Source organism: Odocoileus virginianus, chromosome 2 (genome assembly GCF_023699985.2).
Source record: "Odocoileus virginianus isolate 20LAN1187 ecotype Illinois chromosome 2, Ovbor_1.2, whole genome shotgun sequence".
NCBI classification, from domain to species: Eukaryota; Metazoa; Chordata; class Mammalia; order Artiodactyla; family Cervidae; genus Odocoileus; species Odocoileus virginianus.
In genome coordinates, this window is record NC_069675.1 from 70385017 (window position 1) to 70407741 (window position 22725).

Here is a 22725-nt window from a genome sequence, read left to right on the forward strand (position 1 = left end):
CACCACAGGCAGGTCAAGTTCTCACCCTCACAGTGCCTTCTTTCCTCTAAACCCAGGATGCCCTCGTTGACCCAACACCCCCCCATCCTTCAACCCCCGCTCAGATCCCATTTGCTCAGGGACTCCTGCGCTCCAGCCCCCTTCCCTTCTTGTCTGAGCTTCACAATTTAACTCCTGATTAACTGGTGAACGTTAGTCTGGATTGTGTTGTGTGTGAACTCCTCACAGGCAGAGACCATCTGTCTCATCAGGCTCTTCTGCACAATCAGTTCAGGCACTCAGTCATGTCCGACTCTTTGTGACCCCCATGGACTGAAGCACGCCAGGTTTCCTTGTCCATCACCAACTCTCAGAGCTTACTCAAATTCATGTCCATTGAGTCGGTGACGCCATCAACCGTCTCATCCTCTGTTGTCTCCTTCCGCCTTCGATCTTTCCCAGCATCAGGGTCTTTTCCAATGAGTCAGTTCTCTGATTCTGCACAATGCCAGGCACCAAATACACAGTATAGAAATATTAGTAAGTATTGGCTTGTAACACAAAGGGATAACCTTCTCAATTCATGAAAAGGTCATTTTGCTAGAAAAGTGGCCAAAAGATAAAATGACAGTTCTCAGTTTATAAATGCAAACACCCCTCAACACATGAAACGAGTTCAACCTCCTCGTGGTCAGAGAAATGCAAAATGAAATGTACAGCAAGAGATCACTGCTCACCCAACCGGTGGGCGGAAGTCCAAGAGTCTGATGACATACTCAATTGGCAATATTCTCTTTCACATGTATTCCTGGTGAGAAGGGAAAAGGCTACATGGGGGTAATTTTTTTAAGCTTTTTATTTTAAAATTATCTCACAGAAACTACAGAAAACTACAGAAAAGATGAAAATGTCACAAAATAATTTATTTTTTTTCTAAACTATTTGTGACAAAGTGTCAACATGGTGCCCAGTCACCCCCCCCAAAAAAATCTTACTATAGGATATATTTCTTTTTATCCTATACTAGAAATATATCCTTATAAATAAGGACACTGTCTTCCATAACTGCAGTACAAACATCAAAATCAGGAAAGTAACACTGATCCATTACTATAGTCCATTACTATCCTTAGACCCAATTTACAATTCTCTAAGGAGGAGAAGGGGACGACAGAGGATGAGATGGTTGTATGGCATCACCGACTCAATGGACATGGGTTTGGGTGATGGACAGGGAGGCCTGGCATTCCGTGGTTCACGGGATCACAAAGAGTCAAACACAACTGAGTGACTGAACTGAACTAAACTGAATTTTTCCAATAATGCCCTTTGTACCAAAAATATCCAATCCAGAATCACACATTTACTTGTCTTGTCTCTTTAGTTTCTTTCCTTCCATCTGGAATACTTCCTCAATCTTTCCCTGACTTTCATGGCCTTGACACTCTTGAAAAACACAAGTCAGTTATTTTGTAGGATATCCCTTTGCAATGGTGTGATGTTTGTGTCCTTTCAAAAGTCATATATCAGAACCTACCCTGCAAGGTGATGGTATCAGGAGGTGCAGCCTTTGGGAGAAGATTAAGTCATTAGGGCAGAGCTCTTATGACTGGGATTAGTGCTGTTATAAGAGAGACCCCAGAGAGCTAGCTTGTACCTACCACCATGTGGGGACACAGAGAAAAGATGGCTCTCTATGCAGAAGGAAGCATCACCAATCATCAGATCTACTGGCATCTTCATCTTGAACTTTCCAGCCCCTACTGTGAGATATAACTATTCATTGTTTATAAACCACCCAGTCTATAGTACTTTGTTATAGCAGCCCAAATGGGCCAGGAGGTTTGTCTGACGTCTCCTTGAGATTAGATTCAGGTGATGCATCTTTGGCTGGAGTATGTAAGACAGAAATGATGCTGTGTCGTTCTCACTGCATCCTGTTAGGTGGTGTATCATTTCAATTTGGTCCACTACTGATGAAGTTAACTTTGATCACTTGATTAAAGGGCTTTTTCATTGTAAAGTTATTCTTTTCCTCTTTGTAATTAGTAAGTATCTTGCTGGGAAGTACTTTGAGGCTGTGTAAATATCCCATTCCCCACTAAACTTGCAATTTGTTCGTTTATTTATTTCTAGCACTGTGGACTCATGGATTCCTATTTTATGCAGTGGATTTATGATCTGTTGGTATCATTATTTCAGTGCTCAAACTTTCCCTTATTTTCCCAGTAAAAGCCCTTTCTGTACCCCATCCTTCTTTGAATTCTTCTTTAACTTTAAAGTATAACATGTTCTGGGCTCATCTTGTTCTTTGCTTGACCCAGCTCTGGAAGCTGCCATTTCTCCAAAGAAAGTCCAGTTCCTTTTGGTAAAGAATGGTATTTAGAAACCAAGATCTGGGCATGAGGTATCCTCATCCCTGTTGAGGTTTCATTGCTTGTACATGCTCTCAGTGGACAGAAGAGGGGAATGTATGTATATACACAAGATGTAAATATACACACACACATTTTACATCTCCATTTATCTCTGGTTCTATCAATATACAGAAGTGAGGCTCAGAGTGGAGTGAGAGGCGGAGGCTAAGGTGTTTTCTGGAGGAAAAGGCTGAATCAGCATCTAGAAATAGGGGAGGGAAGTGGATGACAATTGCTGTGGGAAATCCAGTAAGAAGGTAAAAAGAACTGAATAAAAGGACTGTGTACTAGCACACGTAAAACTGTACAGAACGAATCTGTGTCTTTATGATTTTCTTGGTGAATTAGGATAATGACCTCATTTATGGGTTACAAAGCACTTTTATTTCCCTCTTTGTTGTAATGCTCACAACTTCTGTGGTGGCCATGCACTGGAGTCCACTCATCAGCTTTGGGATTGCAGGGGGCGAGTTACTAGTCAGTCCATGGAGTTCCTAGGAAATGAGCTGACTGGCAGCCAGTTGAGGTTTTAAGGAAGTGATTCTGCAGTCCTCAGACCTAGGGATTGCCCAGCCTCTGAAGGAATCCCCAGGAAGCCACGACCATGCCAATAGGCAGCTGGCCTTCCGCAAAGGGGACTTCTTCCCTGCAGGCCCTCAGGCTCAGCCATTGAAGACAATAAGCCTCCAGACGAGGACTAAGCTCCCTTAGAAGAAGTGAGTCCTGGCTGGCCCTCTGGCAGGGTGGGCCCCTGTGTGCTTTTTCCCTTCCCCTCTCTTCCAAAGTCAGTCTTCATTGAGAATAATCTATTTTATCTCCACCATCATAGGCTTGGTGTTTTGAGGGTGGTTAAATTTATAATGTAGCCACTGTTACAGATAATGAGAAGCCACGTGTAGACCATTGAGAGGAATGCAACTTACCTGGATCCTCTTTATTCTCCTTTGGGAAGGAGAGTAAGTGGATTTTTAGTTGTAGGTGGTGAGGGTTCTTTATTTTAGTAGGAGCATTTAAAAGTATCTTTTTATTGAGGTGAAATTCATATAATATTAAATTAAACTTTGGAAAATGTACAGTTCAGGGGCATTTAGTACATTCACAATATTGTGCAGCCACCACCTCTACCAAGCAGCAAGAGCATTAAAAAAAAATATTTATTTGGCTGTGCTGTGTCTTAGTTGCGGTACGTGAAATCTTTAATTTTCACTAGGGCATGCAGAATCTTTAGTTGTGCCATTTGAACTCTTAGTTGCTACATGTGGGATCTAGTTCCCTGACCAGGGATTGAACACAAGCTCCCTGCATTGGGAGCACGGAGTCTTAGCCACTGCCCACCAGGGAAGTCTCAGCAAGAGCATTTTTGATGGTTGTATGGGGAAAAGACAGTGTACATAGATGCTGGGCGGCCACTGGGTGAAGTGCAGTGTGTCTGCCCAGCACCCTTGCTTTGGACAACAGCTCTGCCCCTTCTCCACAGGGTGCTGTTGGGTCTGTCAGTCTCCAAACCTCCTGAACTCACTTAAGGGGATGGATATGTGATCCATGCCACCCCCAGGTGGTAGGACATGTTCAGAGTGGGCTTTGACCAAAGTCAGAACAACTGAAGTAACCCTCAGGACATCTCTGCTAGGGATGGCGCTGACAGCAAGGGTGCCACTGAAATACAAAACAGGACAATTGTGTCTCATATTTGAGGCTCAGGGGTTTGGAGGGTGTTTTTTTTATTATTAATTTATTTTTTATTGGGAGAGTGTTATTAAAGACATGGAGGACCTTCCCTGGTGGTCCAGTAGTTAAGACTGCACTTCCAGTGCAGGGGGCACGGGTTTGATCCCTGGTCAGGGAAGATTCTGTGTGTTGTGGCCAAAAGTAAATACATAAATAAATAAATAAAATAAAAGACAAGGAACCTCCTGCCCTGGAAGCATTAGGGGGTTTCCTGAAGGAAAGGAAATTATGTTCTTCCACTGGGATTCTCTAAGTTGGGAGAGTAGGGACATGAGACAGCTGCCTACCACCTTTAGTTTGTTTAAAGCACAGAAAAGTGCCCAAAGCGGGAAGAAGACAAGAGTGAAGGTGAGAGAATCAGCTCTGGAGCTGGTATTTGAGTCCCTGGATTGACCCGTTCCCTGGTCTTCCTGGCTATCTAAACTCTTAACTGCTTAATCCTTTTGTCAGGCAGGATTTTGTCACTTGTTTGTTACTGCAGGTGACTGATAACTGCCCCTCACCCCAGATGATCTAGGGTTGACCGGGATACTGGCTGGGCCACAGTGGAGCACACACAACTGATGGCTGTAGGAGCCTGAAGGCTAAATCAATCTGAGCTGGACCCCGTGTGATGTATGGTGAGGAAGGCCCAGTACGGTTAGCCAGCACTGATGTGTCTCTTCTTGGCACAGCCTGGAGGGCCTTCCTCATGCCAAAGACATCAGGACCAGGCGCCAGAACCAACCCTGCAGCCACACGTTTGCTTCTTACTGCACATAAGCAAACCCCCTAACATGGTCACCTTGGGCCTTTTGACATCAGCTTCACAGACATCCAGGGTCACACTTATCCAGGCTCCCAATGAGTTCATCACAGATAATTCTACTGAATAGAAAGCTGCTTTTTTTTTTTTTCTTTTTTGGCTGAGCCACGTGGCTTGCAGGGTCTTAGTACCCCGAACAGAGACTGAACCCAGGCCGTGGCAATGAAAGTGCTGAGTCCTAACCACGGAACAAGCCAAGGAATTCCCTACTGAAGAGAGACAGAACTGCCCACTTGACCCTGAGAGTGTCAGTTTATTGAGAATAACTGTAAGGTTTTAAGGGAACCATCACAATTTCAGAGTCAGACAGACCATGCTTTGGATCCTGGCTCTGCCGCTTCCCAGCTCTGTGGCTTTGACTGAGCCTCAGTTTCTTCATCTGCAGAATGGGGATGACACACACTACCACACAGTGTTGCTACGGACTAGGGGAAAAGTGCCAACCTGGTGCCTGGCACACAGGAGACACTCAGAAAACCCTCACTGCTAGTTGGAGTATTATTATATAAGCCCTAGGGTTTCCCTGGTGGCTCAGATGGTAAAGAATTCGCCTGCAGTACAGGAGCCCCAGGTTCGTTCCCTGGGTCAGGAAGATCCCCTGGAGAAGGGAATGATTACGTACTCGTTTTCTTGCCTGGAGAATTCCATGGACAGAGGAGCCTGGTGAGCTACAGTCCATGGGGTCGCAAAGAGTTGGACACTAGTGAACAACTAACACTTTCACACTTTAAGGAACTAGAAGGTATGGCAACTATCTTTCTAAACATGGTCTTCCCCTTAGCCAACCTTTAGCATGTCTATGATTGTCCACCTTGATGCTGAAAGCAAAGTGGCAAGGACCCTGCAATGCACATATTCATTCGGCCAAAGCTTGTGCCAAGTATGGGGCTACAGAGGTGACAGAGGTGGTCTCTGTCTTCAGAGACCACTTAAGATGGAAGGAACATCTTAAGTCTCTGGAACTGGCCAGGTAGAGACCATGGATAGCAGGACCTCTCACCAGTGCCATGGGGTGACCCCTTGAATGAGGAGGACACTGAAAACTGTGTAGGGAGTGGTATCTGACCTTGAGGCATGGGGAGTTGGCAGACTGAGGGACCTGGAAGCATTAGAAGACTATGTCCCAAAGAGTTAGGTAACTGTTGCTGTGACCCTTGAAGGGCTGAAGTTAGTGGGGGTGGAGGGAAAAGAAGGACTGGTTTCAGCAGAGAAGGTGATGGATGCCTGGGGAAGGGGGCACACTATATCCTGGGCCAGGGAGCTCAGAGCGCTGTAATAAAGATGAAGCACTGGGTGGAATGAGAGTACACTGTGGGAGATGACTGGTGGGGATACAGGCAGAAGAGGGGAGGGCAGTGAGGGGGCCAAGCCTAGCGGTGGTGGTTGGGAGAGTGAGAGCGGTGGTGCTGATGTAAGTAGACAGAGATGCCCCAAGTCAGACACCTGGAGCCCTGGGAACTCTATGGGAAATGAGACCAACCCTCGCAGCAATGGGGTGAGTAAGCACGAGGGTGGAGTGTAGGTGTGTGCACGGAATCTTAGAGCTGGAAGGGATCTTCAATGTCATTTAGTTCCACCTCCCAGCCAAGGAATCTTTCAGTCTTCCACTGACCAACTGAGGGCACTCAACTCTACTTGGACACCTCAAGGTACGGGGAGCTCACTCCCTTCAAGGGAGGCTCATCCAATAGAGGTGCTCGAGCCTCCAAGACGGCCTGGATAGGCCCGGCGCCCCGACCTTGGCCCTGTTGAATGGACTGGCCTCTACTCGGCGGCGGCACCTGGCGGGGGTGGCGGGTGGCGTGGGGGTTGCGACGCGGATGGGCCGGCGCTGCTGTCCCCAGCCCCAGTGCTGAGGCAGGCAGAGTGCAGTGGGCTCTGGTGGAGGTCGGGAGAACTGCAGGGCGAAAGCCGCCGGGGGCTCCGCGGGCTGCCGGGGGGGAGGCACTTGACACCGGCCGCGGGAGAGGAGGGGCCGCTGTCCCTGAGGCCAGTGCTGGATGCGGGGACCCAGCGCAGAAGCAGCGCCAGGTAGCGGGGCGCCCCGCGCAGGGTCGGGCCGGGGGGGTGGTGAGGGCTGCCGCAGGCCCCCGGCGGAGTGGCCGGGAGAAATGGCCGAGGCGGGGTGCCCGGGCCCTGCGCAGGGTCGGGGCACTGCGGGGTCCGGCTCTCCGACCTGCAGCGTGCGGGGACCCCCAGCGGGGACGTAGGGGCCGGGAAGTCGGGCCGAGGGCGCTAGGACCGGCCGCGCGCCCATGCCGCTCCCGCCGCGGCGCCCCGGGGCCCCCAAGTCGGCGCTGCCTCGCGGGCCGGCTCCGCAGCGCCGGGGCCGGGGCCAGCGCGGCCGCGGGGGGCGAGCAGCGGGCGGAGGCCTGGGCCCGCGGGCGGCCGGAGGGAGGGAAGGAGGAAGGCGGAGAGAAGGGGTGGGAGGGGGGGACCCGGCGGAGGAGGCGGAGAGAGGGAGCGCGACAGCGAGCGGAGGGAGGGAGCGAGCGAGCAAGGCAGGCAGGCGGGCCGGGAGGGAGGGAGGGAGGGCGCGCGGGCGGCGGCGGCGGCGGCGGCGGCGGCGGCGGCGAGAGCAGAGGACGAGCCGGGACGCGGCGCCGCGGCACTAGGGCGCGCAGCCGGGCCGGCCCGACCCCACCGGCCACACGGTAATGAGCGCCGCTGCTGGCGGCCCGGCAGGCCGGCCCGGAGGCGGGCGGGGAGGAGGGTAGCCGGGCGGGGGGCACGGTGGCGGGCAGTGCCCGGCTCGGGGCACGCTCCCGGACCTCCGCAACTCGGCGCCGGGCGCTCACGGGGCCAGGGCTGCGGGCGGCGACGGCGGGCCGGGCTGGCCAGGGCGACGCGGGGGATTGGAGGGTTTGTTTATGTCCCCGCGGGCTCGCCAGGCGCCCCCTCCCGTCCCGCCCGCTCCCGGCGCGGAGCCCCCTCCGCGCCCCCGCCCGGCTCCGGGCTCAAGTTCAAGTCTATACAATGCCGCCGGGGGCCCCCCTCCGCCGCCGGCCTCAGCCTCGGTGCCCGGCTAGGCGCTGCCGCAGGGGCCCCGGCCTGGCCGCCCCCGCCTTCCGGGCCCTGCCTGCCCCCGCCCCGGGGCCCAGCCTGGGGCCTGAGGCCGGGGCGCTGGAGGGCGCGGACCCCGACCCGGAATAATCGGCTCCCGCCGCGGCCCGCAGGGAGCGGGGGAGGGGGGCGGGGGCCGGGCCCCGCGCAGGCTCCGCGGCGGCGGCAGAAAATGGCAGCCTGGCACGACCCGGCCCCCCGCCCCTCCCCCCCGGCTCCAGGCCCTCCTCGGCCCGGCGGGGCGGGGGGACCCGGGAGGCCCCCGGGGGGCGGGCCGAGGGGTGATCGGGGGGCCGGGCCGGGGAGCGCTGCGCAGCGATCTTCCTCCGGCCACCTGTGGCTGGGGGTGCGGGGTGCCAGCGGATCTGGGAGGGGCGGCGGGGGTGGGGAGAGTGCCAGTTGGGGGGCACACCTCTCCGCGGAGAGTCGAGCGGCGCGCGCGCGGGGCGGGGTGGGGGGGGGCGGACGTCGTGCCTGGCTCCTCCCTGCCCCCGCCGCTGGCCGTGGGAGCCGGGGCGGCGGCGGCGGCGGCGGCGGCGGCGGCGGTGGCGGTGGCGGCGCCGCAGTGTGGGGGCGGGGCGGGGGCGGGCGAAGATCCCGGACCCGGGCCGCGGGGACCGGAAAACGCAGGGGGTGGGAGCCTCGGGGCCAGGGCCCGGGGCGTTTCGGGCGGGGGCGCCCAGGGTCGCCCCCTGCAGCAGCACCCACCCGCCTGCACACACTCACACGCACGCGGACACACTCACGCACACGCACCCCCGCTGGGCCGGTGCAGACGTGTCCTTGAAAGCTTCGCATCTGCACGGTGAAGGACGAGGCCTTGCCGAGGCTGCGGCTTGGGGTCTTCGGCCCCCACGTCCCAGTGTCCCGGGAGACCCCAAGCTTCAGAGCCGCAGGCGGCTTCGGGCCGTGTCCCGCCCTCACCCCAGCTCCCCTCCCCCAGGCCGCCCTGCCCTCCCTCCCCCTCGGCTCCGAAGGGGCTGGCCGGAGTCCAGGGCCCGCCCCCGGCCTCCCCCAGCCCCCCATCGCTGGGGCCCGCGGCCCTCGGGCTGCCAAACTGCATTTCGCTTTCCTGGAGCCTCCCTTCTTGGGGCACCCACTCCCTTCCCTCTCCCCCTACCCCCCCCAGCCCCTGTTATTTCCCCCTTTTCTCTCCATCCGTTCCGTCCTTCCTTCTCTCTCTACTGCAGAGCCAGTTGAGTAGGTGTTGGCGCCTTGGGTGGGGAGTGAGGGGCTTGCTGGTTCTCAGGGGCTCTCTTCCCCCCCCACTCCCCCCACCCCGGCTCGCGAAGGGGAGCCCCCTGTGGCTGCACCTTGACCCAAGATGGCGTCCTGCACCCAGCTGGGCAGCTCCGGCCTGCGTCAGGCGGGGAGGAAGGGCCCGGGGCCCTGAAGCCACACAACTCGCCCCCTCCCAAACCAGCAGGGACAGGAGGCTGCGGGAGAGGAGCCGGCCGCCCTGTGACCCAGCTTGCCCCTCGCTGCCGTGCCCAGAGACTGCCATCAGCATCCCTGGGGGACTGTTCCGTCTTCATGTTTCAGCTGGGGCTGCCAGCGGCTGAACCAGGCCTCCTGGGCTGGCGGGCTGTGAAGGGATCCTGGGATCAGGTGCTGCTCTGCTGTGCCTGCTCCCTCCCGGCAGATGTGACAGCTGCAGCCGAGGGAGCTTTTCTCCTTGGGCGATGCTTGGAGTGCTAAGACTGGCCTGTGGGATTTGGGGAGCCCAGCTGTCAGGCGGACCCTCCTTAGGCCATCCCCGGTGCTGGCCGGGGCTGGTCTCCTGGTTGGTTTCCTGAGCTTCCTGGGTTAGGAGGCTTGGGTTGTTAGGAGTTCTTGCTAGGTTTCTGGGACAAGGTGGTCCCCCTCTGCCTCCAGGTCCCACTGAGGCCCTGGTTGGGCTGTTTGACAGGCAACTCTGTGAAAAGTGTGAGTCTTGTGTGCGTGTGTGTGCATGTGTGCACATGTGCCGCACGCAGGCAGGGGCCCAGGCAAACCTGTGCAGCGGGTCTGGCACCTGCCTGCCTCCCTTCCCCGGGCCCCACTCCTCTGGGCCCTGGCTTCCTCTCCAGCTTCTTGTCCAGGTCCTTGGGCCTGTCTTCAGCTCCTCATCAAATGCACAGTTCCTGGCCCTGATGGACCGAGGCTCTCCTTGTCCTCCTTCCCAGGCTTACGGACCCGCAATAGGAAACCAGCCTTCGAAAAGGTGAATTCCTTCTCGAATTCAAGGAGTGTCAGTTTCACTGTGCAAGGGCTCCTCCCCTCCTCCCCCCACTCCCCAAGCACTGGAGAAGCAGAGGAGAGGACAACCACGGCCATGTGTCAGGGTGTCTGTGGACAAGATTCTTCTGTAGGGTGGGGGTTGGACTGCAGCTTGAAGGCCCATTCCAGCTTTTAAATTCTATGGCTCTGATTCCAGTGGTGGAGTTTCAGACCTAGGAAGGGGGGTGGGATGGTCTTATTTACACCACACAGGGATAATCAGGAAGGACTTCTCAGGAGAGGAGGTCTGAGTGAGAGCGGGGCCTCCTGAGGAGTGGGCCTTTGTAGGGAGCTGGTGGTGTGAAGGGTGGGGGCCCTTCAGGAAACAGGTTGGTCACATCTGACTCCACAAAGGGTGTAAAAGTTTAGCCTCTGGTTAAGCCCTCACATGTGTGTGTCCTTTTGTAGGTTTACGTGGGCATTTGCTGTGTGTGTGCACAATTTCTGAGATTTCCTCCCTGAGTCGAGTTTGCAGTGAGCGTCTGAGTTCATTGTGGATCTTCTTCAGGCTGAAACTCCAAACCTTCTCATCCTTTCTTGGTTTCTCTGGGGACCAGCCCTCATCCCAGAACCCACCCAGAGTTACCTCATTAGAACAAGAGATGCTCCTAGTTTCATGCCAGTGGTCCTCTGAAAAAGCCTACAAGGAAGACAGGACAAGCTATAAAATACTGGCCTGGGATGACCTGGCTGGGAAGAAGCAGGGCCAGAGCTGCCCTCTGGGGAGCTTAGACTGCCTCCTGCTTCAGCTCTCCTGGTCTGCTACACTCCGTGTCAATCTCGCCTCTTGGTTCATAGTCTCCACGGGACAGGACTCTTGCCCTGGCCACCTCTGGGTCCCCTTGGTCATTTTGTGGAGCTTCCAAGGTGTCTCCTGGATAGTGGGGAAACTTGCTGCACATCTGTGTTTGCATCCCCGTCCTCTCCCTAGCTGCACGGCTGGTGGCTGGCTGGGCTCTCTTCTTGCTCCTGCTCCGCCTTCCCCAAATAGTCACTGCCTACTTAGGCTCCTTAGGCTCAAGCCCCCCTGAAAAACCCAGATTCTTTTTCAGCGTGAGCCAGGACTCCATCAAGGCTCCTGTTTTTTTGGGAGCCAGATAGAAAGGGGACTCTGAGAGCAGTGTTGCCAGCTCTCTAATGGGTGAGTTAAAAATAGACCACCCTCTCCCCATCCTCTGCCTGAAATGTTACCATTAGAATCCAAGCCCTAGAATTTAGGGTTGAAAGACAACTTGAAGCTCTGAGAGCACTTGGAGCTGGGTTGGGGGCTGTTTGGGTGGGGAGCCAGACCCGGTTTCTTCCAGGGTTGGCAGCACTACCCAGAGCCCGAGGCCAGAGGGCCAACTGCCTGCCCATCACATGCTCCCCTCACTTAGCACTTCCTGCCACCTTCTGCTGTCTTGATCCTGGGGTCCCTGTCTTGGTGCCCGGGTCCCCTTGCCCGGTCTCATGCCCCACTGATAGTTAAGTGTCTCTGGCCTTCTGCTTGGAAACAGGCAACAGTCAGGACCAAGGAATGGCCTGTAGGAATTGTTTCCACTTCCCTTTTGGTGTTTAATGGAGAGTAGCGTGCTTGGAGGCTGGGCATCTCTGTGGGCCTGTGTGCTTTGCTGCTGCTGAGCAGGGCTTTAGTAGTAAACCAAAAGTGCCAGATTCCTTTCCACTCAAATCTTAAAGGCTCATTTTCAGGCATTTCTCTCTTTGACTCTTTTTCCTAAAAAAACAAAACAAAAACAACAAACAACCTACCAGATCTGAGATTCATGCAGTGTCAGAGATTTGCGTGTGTGTCCCTTGGCTAAGTATGTGGGCAAGACAGGGTGTGGTGCACGTGTGTCTCTGTGCATATTTCTGTGTACGCGGTGTGCAGCTGCGTGGGGACAGAGACTTGCTTCGACATGAGCCTGTCTGAGGCAGCCCAAGTGAGGGCCCTGGAGTCAGAGGGAACTGCATTCAGCTTCCAACAAGCGCAATTTCTTCGACCCTCCGTTTCCTCACCTATGACATGGAAATGAGACCAGGCTCTACGCATAGGTTGTTGGAAGGATTAAACGAGATAATGCCCATCGCCCTTGGCCGAGCGCAGGCGCTCAGCATGACTATCGTCATCATCAGGGTAGTTTGCATGGCTTGGTGCTGCAGGACTCTGGGAAGTCTTGTCCACCTTCCCGCCTCTGTGTGCAAAATCTTGGACAGATGAGGAAAGTGCTGGTTCTGATTGAAACGTCTTCAGAGGTGGGAGGCTCCTCAGCACCATTTAGCAATCCTTCCAGAGTTTAGCAGATCACAGTCAACAGGTTGTCTTTGTATCCACCTATAGTCCCTCACGCTGGTTTCAGCTCTTTATTCAGATTCTGTCCCAAGTGCAGCCTGTTTACTTCCATGTCCCAGAGACTTGCTGAGCATTTCCTGTGGGCCAGACCCTGTGCTGGGCTTTGAGAGGTTACGTGGTGAGTTTAGGGTGTGCCCAGCTAATTAGTGGCCACAGACCAAGGTCGAAGGAGAGGAAGACACAAAACACTCAAAGGACAGTGAGGTGACAACCAACTGGAGAGATCAGGGAAGACTTCTTGGAGGAGGTGGCACCTGTGATGAGCCTCTGAGCACAGAGATGGGGCTTCCTGACCAAGGAGAGGAAGCCAGGCTGCATGGGAAAAGGTGGCTGGAGTGTGGCGGAGACTCTGGGGCAGTGAGTGGGGGCCTCCATGTGCTGGAGGCCAGCCTGAGGCCCCATGCTGATTTGAGGGGAGTGGGCCCCTGGGCCCTAGCGCCGGCGTGGCCCGTGGAGACTCACTTCGAACTTCCCTGCTTGTGGCTCTGCAGGGTGGTGGAGAAGAGCAAGGAACGAAAGGGAGGGAGGGGAAGGGGCCAGCTGAGCTCGTTTGGTGTAGGATTCTTGATGATTCCTTTATGTTCTGTAGACTGAAGCTTAAGAGCTCAGACTCAGGGAAACAGAGCAGGGTTTAAATTATAGCAACCCCGGGGTGTCGCGGCAATTAAGGGGAACACCAGCGGGGCTGTATCTCTCTCAGTGATGGCAGCGTGATGTGAATGGGCGGCAGGAGGGTCCCTGACCTGGCCTCCCAGAGGTTTCTGGATCTGGTTTGGCACCCCCTGCCCCAGGCTGAGGCATTGCAGCACCCACATCATTCTTGTAAGGGGCCAAGAGCACAGGGAAGGGGAAGGGGGGACAGCAGATCTTGACTCTGCCCTGCCCTCTTCCCTCCCTCCTCCACGTGCAGCAGAACTGAGCCCCCCACCTGGAGGAGGGATGCTCCTAGGTGTGACTGGCAGTGCCTGGCAGCCCCAGCAAGGACAGCCAGTGGACAGGGCCCGCCAGGCCACATCTCCCTTGCTGATCACATCGTAGGCCTGCTTGTCTGGAGGACAGAGGCAGGGGGAGGAGGTGTGGGCGCCCGGGGCTTTCCTAGCCGAATCTCAGCAGGGAATGCAAATTTTTTTTTCAACTGCAGCTCTGCATTGCCCATTTCCATCCTGCTCTGCCCATCCCCCCCCCCCCCCCTCCAGGATTTCCCAGCCTTATTTACATCTATAAGCAGGTTCCTATTTTCTCTTTCCTGAGGTCATGGCCCTGCTCACTGTCATCCCTATTGATCTTCCCTCTGTGTTTCTGTTTGAAATGTCAAGGTCATCTTTAATTCTGAGCCAGTTGTTGGATGCCCCGTCTGGGTGCACAGAGGGGATGAGGACCATCTCACAGCTCGTAACGGGACGGCTGGAACTTGGGTGTCCTGGCCGCTAATCAGGTGCTCTTCCTGCTGTATTTCTAGGTAGATGGATCCTGGGGTCAGTGCAGAAGGTGTTCTAGACCTAATAGATCAGCTCCATCCTGGGATGCCTGGTGCTTCTTACTTCGAAAGATTAAAAGATGCTCAGAAGGACGTTACGGGATGGTGGGTTCAGATCTGTAGTTGACTGAGCTGTGCGTTGGATGTGGGCTCTGTCGTGGTGAATGCCCAGGAACACCTGAGCTGGGGGGCTGGGAGCTTGCCTTCCCTCAGAGTTTCCCCAGAGGACCCAGGGAGGGGCAGGCGAGGCGAGGGTGCTTGGACCCATGCCAGGCAACTGAGATCCGCCAGCATAGCAGAACCTGTTGGCAGAGGGCTTCTTGAAAGCATGGTCCTGTGTGATTTATTTTGTAGACTCTGAAAGGGTACTAAGTTAATGGATAAAAGGGAATCTAGTCAGATTCTCCCAAAGCCTTTCAAATGGGATACTCAATGTGTCTATTCTGACATGTTGGATGTCCATGATATGGTGTGGGGTCACCCCCACAAACAGCGTGCAGAGTCTGATCTCATTTTTGTAAAGTTCCTTTAAAACATATACCAGTATGCACACTTAGAGGCTAGCGCATGCTTAGAAACAAGTCGTTCTAGAAGGATCACCCAGCAAGCGTGTCAGCATTTTGGTTATACACTTTATACACTTTTGTAACCTTTGCAACAACGTAAAGGCACGTGCATTCCTTTCTTAATGACCACAGCAAAAATAAAACCACACTTTTGAAGCTTCTGGATAAGAACTTGAAAAAAATTTGAGTCACCCTTAGGCTGGAAGGGTGGGCCCTTTTATAATGAATGTGAAACTGGCTTGGAGAGTGACAGCAAAGGGTGGAGCTATCAGGTACTTGTATTTTCTGGAAAGGTTGCAGGGAGATTTATTGCAGACCCTGAGGTCTCCAAGCGAAGGCTGGACTGGTTGGGGTTGGGTGAGAGCAAAAAACAGGCAGCTGGCAGCACCCCAGTTCACGTCGGGGCTGCAGACCAAGTTCACTTTAGAGGATAGGGACGGGAAGCTCTCAGATCTGACCAGGATGACAAACTAATCATTGAGGATCTTCAGTCTGGTTGCTCTTGTGACCCAAATGGTCCCGGTGTGGACCTCAGGTGACCCAGCCCTGGCGTAGCTGGGGAGCCACATGCAGGGAGGCAAGATGGTGCTTCAGGAGGCCCCACCAGGGGAGGGGGGGAGGCCTGGGAAACTCATCTGGCATGTGGGCTGAAGCTGTGCCTGACTCTGATCTGAAGGCCCAGGAGCAGGTGGCAGTGACCCAGGTGACAGAGTGGAGAGGTGAGGAGGGGCGAATACAAATTCCTCTGCTGGTTGCTTGGCAACAGCACCCACCTCCCCCTTCCACAATCGGGTCGCCCAGCCCCGGGCCACGGGTGCCAACTTGGAGCTTGCTTTGCCCCATGAGGTTGCCTTTGTTAAAGACTGGAGAAAGGGTATGTGGACTTCTCCAGCCCCGCCCCACCCTGCCTCTGGAGTGAGGCCGTAAGATAAATAAAAGGACCATTAGCATCAGCATGGAAGCAAACCAGTCCCTCTGTGGACTGCCCCTTGTCCCAGGCTGCCAGGGGACAGATGTGCAGGGTGCAGAAGTGACCAGAGGGCAGGCAGACCTTGATTTGCATCTCAGCCCTACTACTCCTACGGTAACGGAGAGACCTAAAGGTCTCTGAGCTGGGTGTTTAATCTGTGAATCAGGGCTGAGAGGAGCATCTGCCTCTTACAGGCATTGCGCGAATCTAATGAAATATTGTGTGACGATGCCAGCACTGCACCCGGCGCATAGTAGGTACTCAGGTGGTGTGCATTCCTTTTCTCTTAATTGTGTCATGATGGGGGTGCATCTGGGGACTGGGCGAGATGACCCCTTTGAAGGCCCTCTTGTCTTCCAAGCCCCGACACGTGTTGTCTGTCATCCTCATCACCCCTCAGGGGTTGCATGGCCTCTGTCTCCTCCTCTGTAAAGCCCGGATTTGCTGGTTGATCTCCAGCCCTGGGCATCTCATCTCTGGGCCTTTAATTTTGATGTACTTCAGTCAGTTTCTTGAGACTCCATGCCCACCAGGAACCAAGCAGGTTCCTCAAGCTCCGGGCCCTCTCCCTTCCTGCCCTCTGCTCTCTTTGGGTCCAGAGCAGGCAGTGGCCTCTGCTCTGGTTGCTGGGCCTGCTGGCAGGGCCAGCTCTGCCCCCTGGCCCACAGGCATGGGAGGGTCTAGGCCGCAGCTGGGCCTGGCAGCTGGCGCACAGCAGTGCGCCCTAATGGTTTTATTACCAGCAACAATGTGTGCTTGCTGCCATCCTCTCCCAGGCCTGTGGTTCCCAGCCCAGCTAGCGGTGACCTGAGGGCCTGCCTGGTACTGGCAGCTCAGCTGGGAAGCCCAATGGGGCAGGGCAGTCGCCTCTGTGCTTTCTTTGGTTAACACCCTCTGTGTAGCCTGGACTCTGAGATGGTGCGGCAAGAGACCGGGGCCCCGACTCGACAGGCCTGGCAGCTCTTACGTTTTCTTTCCAGAGGCTCCTTGTTTCAGATCCACAAATAACATTTGTTTATTCATTTACTATAGACCTACTGTGTGTCAGGCACTGGCTGCAAAAACATAAAGAGGACTGAGCCGGTCCTCAGGGTGTCCGCAGCGGAGGCGAGAGTCTGGCAAGGTGACCATTACGTCATAGGTGGGTGGAGAGAGCTCTGCGGCGTGTGCCCAGGGCATTCCATGAGCTCAGAGAAGGGACATCTCAGGCAAGTGGGGAGGGAAAATCCAAGAAGGGTTTCTTAAGGAGGTGAGGCTGGAGCTGAGTCTTGAAGGGTGGGAAGCAGTTAGCCGAGTGGTCCAGAGCATTTTCTCCCCTGGTGCAGCAAGAGTGAAGGGTGATGGGAACCATGGGATGTGAGGCTGGGAGGGCCGAGCAGAGCTGGACAGAAGGCTGGGATGTTACCCATCAATAAGCATTGGGCTTGGAGTACCATGCTCGTATTTCTGTATCAGAAAGATGGTCCAGGGGCATCAGGGAGGAGAAATTGGGCAGCTGAGGCTGGGGACAGATTGACCCGGCAGAAGGCTGGTGCAGGAATCCAGGGGAGCAGCAGTGCAGGCACGGAGGAGGAGGGCTGTTCTGTGAGGTATTTAGGTGGGAGTGGCTGGGTGATGGAAAGGGTGAGGGAGCTGGCTCAGCCAGCCTGGTGGGCAGGGGCAGGGGTGCCATCCATTGAGAGGATGCGGGTGGAGGGAGTCTAGGAGAGATCTAGGAGTGCTTCCCACGGGAGGCGGGGCTGGAGTTGGGACTTGAGGGCGGTGCTTAGGATTTATGCAGCTGGAGCCTGGGCTGATTCAGGAAGGTGAGAGAGGCCTGGATGTGGGGGGGGGGGGCGCCCAGGGAGGCGCAGTGTCTGGCTGATGCATTAGAAAGGCAGGTGCGTTTTTCTCCGTAACTGGTAGCCATCCTTCTAGATTTTTGAGGATGGAAGTGACTTAACCAGGAGTTTGTACCACATGCACTGGGGATCCTGACATTTGGGGCTTTGAGCTGGGGCTTCTGCTTCTCAGGAGCTCCCCCAAATGATGAGCTGCAAGGCCTAGACCCTGTTCTTCAACTCCCACTGCACGACCTGGAGGGAGTTGTCATCACCCCCTGGAGTTGCAAAGTTGCCATCCACGCTCCATTCAGAGGCAGGTCTGCCAAGGTAGGAGGGAAGAAGATGGTGTCTCTGCAGTGCTTGTAGTGTTTGTTTGCAGTGTCGGTAAGCAAACAGAAAAGAAACAAAAACTGTTTCTCTAAAATAGAAATACGAGTCTTTTGTGTATCCTAGGAAGAGCTGTTTCTAAAGAGTTTCTAGAAAACGGCATGAGCCAGGTCAGCATCCCTGAACCTGGGCAGAGGCGGGAGGTGGCATGGCGTTGCGCCAGGGCCACCAAGCTCGGCGCTGGACAGGCACTGGTTTCACCTCAGCCCTGCCAACTCCTAACCACGTCCCCCTCAGGTAGATCACTTAACTTCCCTTAGCCTCAGTTTTGCCTTCTGCAAAGTGGAGACCACCTCCCAGGCTTGTGTTGTTTGTTTCAAAAACCCTGCTTCTTGCACTCAACTTGCATGTTTTGTTTCATGTATCTTTTAAAAGAATGCTCCTATAGTTGGCCTCGCAGGTGCATGAGGATCGCAGTTCAGCCATGCCTTGCCCCTGTCTGGCGCTCAGGAGGTACAACCCCTCTTCCCCTGTCTCACAGGCTGAGCCTCCTCTTGCTATTCGCCTCCCAAGAGGCCCAACCCCCAGTGGGTTTTGAGTTCCAGGTTTCTGGGAAGTTCCACTTAATCATGTTCCATTGACTCCCTTGTTCTGCAAACCTGGGTCACCCCAGTGTATCTGAAGAGCATCTGTTGAGCTCAGTGGGAATTAGGGGAGGGGGCTCAGGTTCTTCTTAGTAGAGGGGAGGTGGAGGTCTGTGCAGAGTGGCTCCTGGCTGTGTGGAGAACAGAAAGCGAGTGTGGGAAAGGCTCTCACCCACTTGGGTCCTGGGTGGACCGTAGGCTGGGACCTTGCCCAGGACCCGGCTTCCTGTGCCTGGAAAAGGGCTGCAGGACCTTGGTCCATCTCTCTGGGAGATGAGTTCGGGGTGACCTTGGCCTGAACAGTGAGGCCAGCTTCCCAGGAAGCGGGCACACGTGGTGGCCATTGGGCACACGTGGTGGCCTGTAATATGCAGCCACGCCCACGGGGAGAGTTTTGAAGCATCTGTGCCTTGCAGAGGAGGCTCTGGCGGGGGTGGGGGAAGGTGGGTTCTCAGCAGGGGCTCCTGTGGTGGTGACGTTGGCAAGAAGGCCAATCAGGCTGTCTCTGGCTGGGGGTGCGGTGGGTGGGGACCACTGACAATTCGAGGGTGGAAACCAGAGTTTCTCTGGTTAGTACAGACCTGCTCTTTCTTCCCTGTCACAGGGGGAGCGGGGTTTGTGTGGACCGAGGGTGTGGTGGTGTCATCACATGAAATGTAGAGCGTAATTAATCTAGCATACCCTTAATGGTATGCATAATTGTGCTGCCTGGTAATTAGGTGTAAATGGTAAGCAGTTCACATAAATGTTTTTGTAATTGGTATTAATTTTGCAGAGGCAAACTAAGTTTATGTGGTTTCCCTCTTCTTGCTCTGTTAGTTTTCTAGCACAGGCAATTCCTAGCTCTTGGAGGAATTCTATTGCAAATGTTTGTTTATAGGGCCATGTTTTGTATTTTCTCTCAGAACAATGTTATGAATGGTTATGAGGTTCCCAAGCTGGTTTCCAAATGCCTCTTTGGCCCGCACTTTAGGTGAAATGTGTGATGCATGTGTGGGGAGGCCTCGCCGGGAATCCTCCTGCTCCAGGTTCCCGGAGCCTGTGTGTGTGTGTGTGTGTGTGTGTGTGTGTGTGCGCGCGCGCGCGCTCATGAGCACGCATACGTGTCTTTCTGCATGTGTCTGTGTGTGAGTCTGTGTCTCAGTGTGTGCCTGTGACACCTCAGGTGACGGTGGCAGGTTAAGGGTTCTGGTAAAGATGTTATTTATTCTGGTTGCAAAGGCCTTTGCACTGGGGGATTAGGGGAAGCCTCGCAGCATTAGCAGGGAGAGAGCACTCTGGGTCAGGCCACAGCAGCTGTGTAGGAGCCATTCTTGGGCGTGGTGTGAAGTAGGAGTATAGGTTTCCTAAGGACACTTCACCGGCTTTACCCCCTAATTAATAACATGTTTTTTTTTTAATGAATATTTATTAAGTGCCTACCATGCTCCAGGTATCATGTTGAACATTCGGTTCAGATTCTCTCATATCTTAAAACAGAATCAGGAGGCAGGGACTCTTATTCACCCCATTGTGCAGGTTGGTAAAGTGAGGCCCGCGTCTGAGTGGCAGAGGTTTGAGGTGGGTTCTGGCTGAGCCCTCTTAGGGCTGAGCTGCACCAGGGGTGGCTGTGCCACCCGGAATTCTGGGCTCTTCGTCCTTCCTTCGGCTCCCCACCCCTGCCCCTCTACAAGTGGTTTGGTCTAGGTTGGGGCAGAGGGTAGGAGAAAGGAAACAAGGGGGCAGTGGGTAGTTCTGGCAGCTGCGGACTCTGTTTCTCGCTTTCCCTGGGTGGGAAGGGGCCGTGCCCCAGCAGCGGCTCCCAGACCCTGAAGGCCCTCTGAGGGACCTCCTGGTTTGGGCCTGGGAGGCATGGGTCTGCTGGGTGGCCTAGGAGGAGTGTGACAAAGTGCGGGCGGGCAAGCATCCATCACATGGGTGGTGTGGAGAGAATGGTCACAGGCAAGCTGGGGACCAGCCTTCAAGGGCCTGAGTACAGGGAGGCCAGCTCCCCCTACTTCCCATGGTTCACAGACACGCTGACCCAGGTGCCTTCCGATCCCGTGTGCCCTGGACATCTGGGGGCTGGTGGGGCCACACCGACCCAGGTGCCTCCCGACCCCACATGCCCTGAACATCTGGGGGCTGGTGGGGCCCGTAAACCCCACAGGAGGCGTATGCCCTGGCCTAGGGCAGGTGGAGCGGTGGCCTTCTCGGCACAGTGCCTTGGGGAGCTCTGCCAAGCGACCCCTAGAGTGGGGGTTGTGGGGGTTCACTCTAGGCACCGCAGCACTGTGCTGGATGTTGCAGCTGCCTAGGAGTGATTTCACACAGTCCTCTCGGCCTCAAGGGTCCCCCGGACCAGGGAGGATGGGAGGGGCGGGTGGCGGAAGCGCAAGGTGCAGGGCAGGACTCTGACCTCATGTGTTTAGGAAAACATGCACATCCGTCCGCACGTGAGACGCTAAATGACCACACAGCAAACTGATTAAAGACCCCTGGGTGGATGGTCGAGGAGAGGTTATAGGGGGTGGAGGTGCTGAGGGATGGAGGAGAAGGGGCCTGGGGGAGCTCTCTGGGAGGAGGGGCCCACCCCCTCACCCTCGGAGGAGAGAACGATGTGAGTGTTGACACAAGTGTGTGGGAACAGGGGATGTGAGCCTGGGGCCTGGAATGATGGAGTCTGCTAGGCGAGGTGGGGGCCAGGTCAGAGCGATAGGCTGAGGTCAAACTTGGCGAGCCAGCAGTGTAGACCAGACCCGAGTTTAGATTTTACGGTATGTGAAAATCACTGGCATCAGAGGGTTTTTTAAAAATAACAGCTTTGTCAGGATATAATTCACATACCATATAGTTCACCCTTTTAAAGTGTATGATTCGATGGTTTTTAGTACATTCACAGAGTTGGGCAACCATCACCACAATCAACTTCAGAACATTTTCATCAGGCATCATAGGTTTTGATTGAGGAAGCCATGTGTGGAGAATCTTTGCTGAGAGGCTGGGGTGGGAGGGAGAGCCGTGGCAGGCGGCGTTCCAAGATGACTGCCAAGGTCTAGACCTGTGGTTCCTGGGGGCCGGGAGGGCCGAGATGGGAATAGGGGCCTGAGGGTCAGATGCCTGGTGCAGTGTGGGGCTGGAAGGAGGAGGCAGGATCTCAGTTCTCCCTGGGGCGGGTTTTGGATTTTGATAGCTGAGGGTAAGGTGCTGCCACTTCCACACAGAGGAAACCAGAGGAAACATGAAGCCTCTGGTTCTTGAAGAGTAGGATCTTAGGTAACTCCAAGAGATCCAGGTGGGGGTGTCCAGAGAATAAAGATGGAGGCCTTGCAGTAGGAGGTCAGCGCTCACTGAAGACCTTAGTGGAGGAGAATTTGGAGTATAGCTGGAGCCGAGTGTGACCTGAGGGGGTGCCCGCTGTGCAGTAGTGGGAGCAAGACCCCAGCCAGCTCAGCAGACGGAGTGGAGGGCCTGAGGGCCAAGAGCATAGAGCCAAGTGGGGCGAGAGAGCCGGAGAGTCCTCTTGCTTGTGAACCTGCAGCAGCAGAGGTCTCCTGTTCACCCAGAGCCCAGCCCGGCAATGACACTCAGTAAGTGATTGCTGAGTGAGTGCTTGAAGCCGAGAATGACTAGCTGGCAAGGAGGCTGAATTGAGCTCAAAGATGCCAAGGATAGAAAAAAGGCCCTTTGAGGCCGTGGGTGACTATATCTGTCAGGGTCAATTCAGGAGACAGAAACCACATAGTGATTTGAACAGGAAAGTTTTAATATAAAGACTTATTAACTATAACAGGATTGGAATATTGAAAAGATTGACCAGTAAGAAGTAAAGAGAACTGCAAAGGACACAGAAGTAGCATTTCTGAGAACAGCCACTACACTTAAGGTGGCCACACAGTGCCCAAGGTAGAGGCCCCCAGGGTTGAAATCCTGACCGTGATGGAAAGGGCATGGCCTTGGCTCCCCGGATGACAGGAAAGTCACGTGATGCCATGTTGGCACTACTCGCTAGAAATTTGTGCTGCCTGTACCCCCCAGCCCACCCCCCATTCCTAGAACTCAATGGAAATCCATCCTTTTGGGTCCCAAGGAAAGTTGTTCATGAGGAATTATCTTGCTGGAGGCACAGTGCTGCTAAACCACCCCAAAGGAGAACTGAGTGAAGCTGCTGGCTGTTCTTGACTGTGAAGTACTGCTACAGCCAAGTGCTGGAGAAGCACCCTGGCTGCTGGAGCCGGGCACCGGAGAAGCTGTGATGGGACAGGACTGGGCTCCAGGGAGGGCTCTGGCTGCAGGAGAAGTTGTATACAGTGCAGGAATCCTCCGAGAGGGCACTCTGGCTCTGGGAGGGAAAGA

The 22725-nt window shown here is 55.0% G+C and overlaps 2 protein-coding genes across 6 annotated transcripts in view; one reads left to right on the forward strand and one right to left on the reverse strand.

The window, feature by feature from the left end:
- Positions 1-6693: 6693 nt before the first annotated feature.
- Positions 6694-9055, reverse strand: LOC110150784 (WAS/WASL-interacting protein family member 1-like). The gene is made up of 4 exons (XM_070472790.1): positions 8749-9055; positions 7951-8704; positions 7189-7737; positions 6694-7105 (listed from the first exon to the last, which is right to left on the reverse strand). Exons 1-4 carry the CDS (start codon positions 9053-9055, stop codon positions 6694-6696), a joined length of 2022 nt encoding a protein of 673 aa, XP_070328891.1.
- Positions 6828-22725, forward strand: part of DNMT3A (DNA methyltransferase 3 alpha) — a 105166-nt gene continuing 89268 nt past the window's right edge. For 3 of the 5 annotated variants that reach the window (XR_011482108.1, XM_070450815.1, XM_070450802.1), the window contains exon 1: positions 7483-7583. The gene's annotated coding sequence lies outside the window, so the exon portion shown is untranslated. Of the gene's footprint in view, positions 6961-7482; positions 7584-8626; positions 10196-22725 lie in introns of those variants that run through there. The other 2 variants (XM_070450805.1, XM_070450813.1) reach the window with 2 other exon arrangements.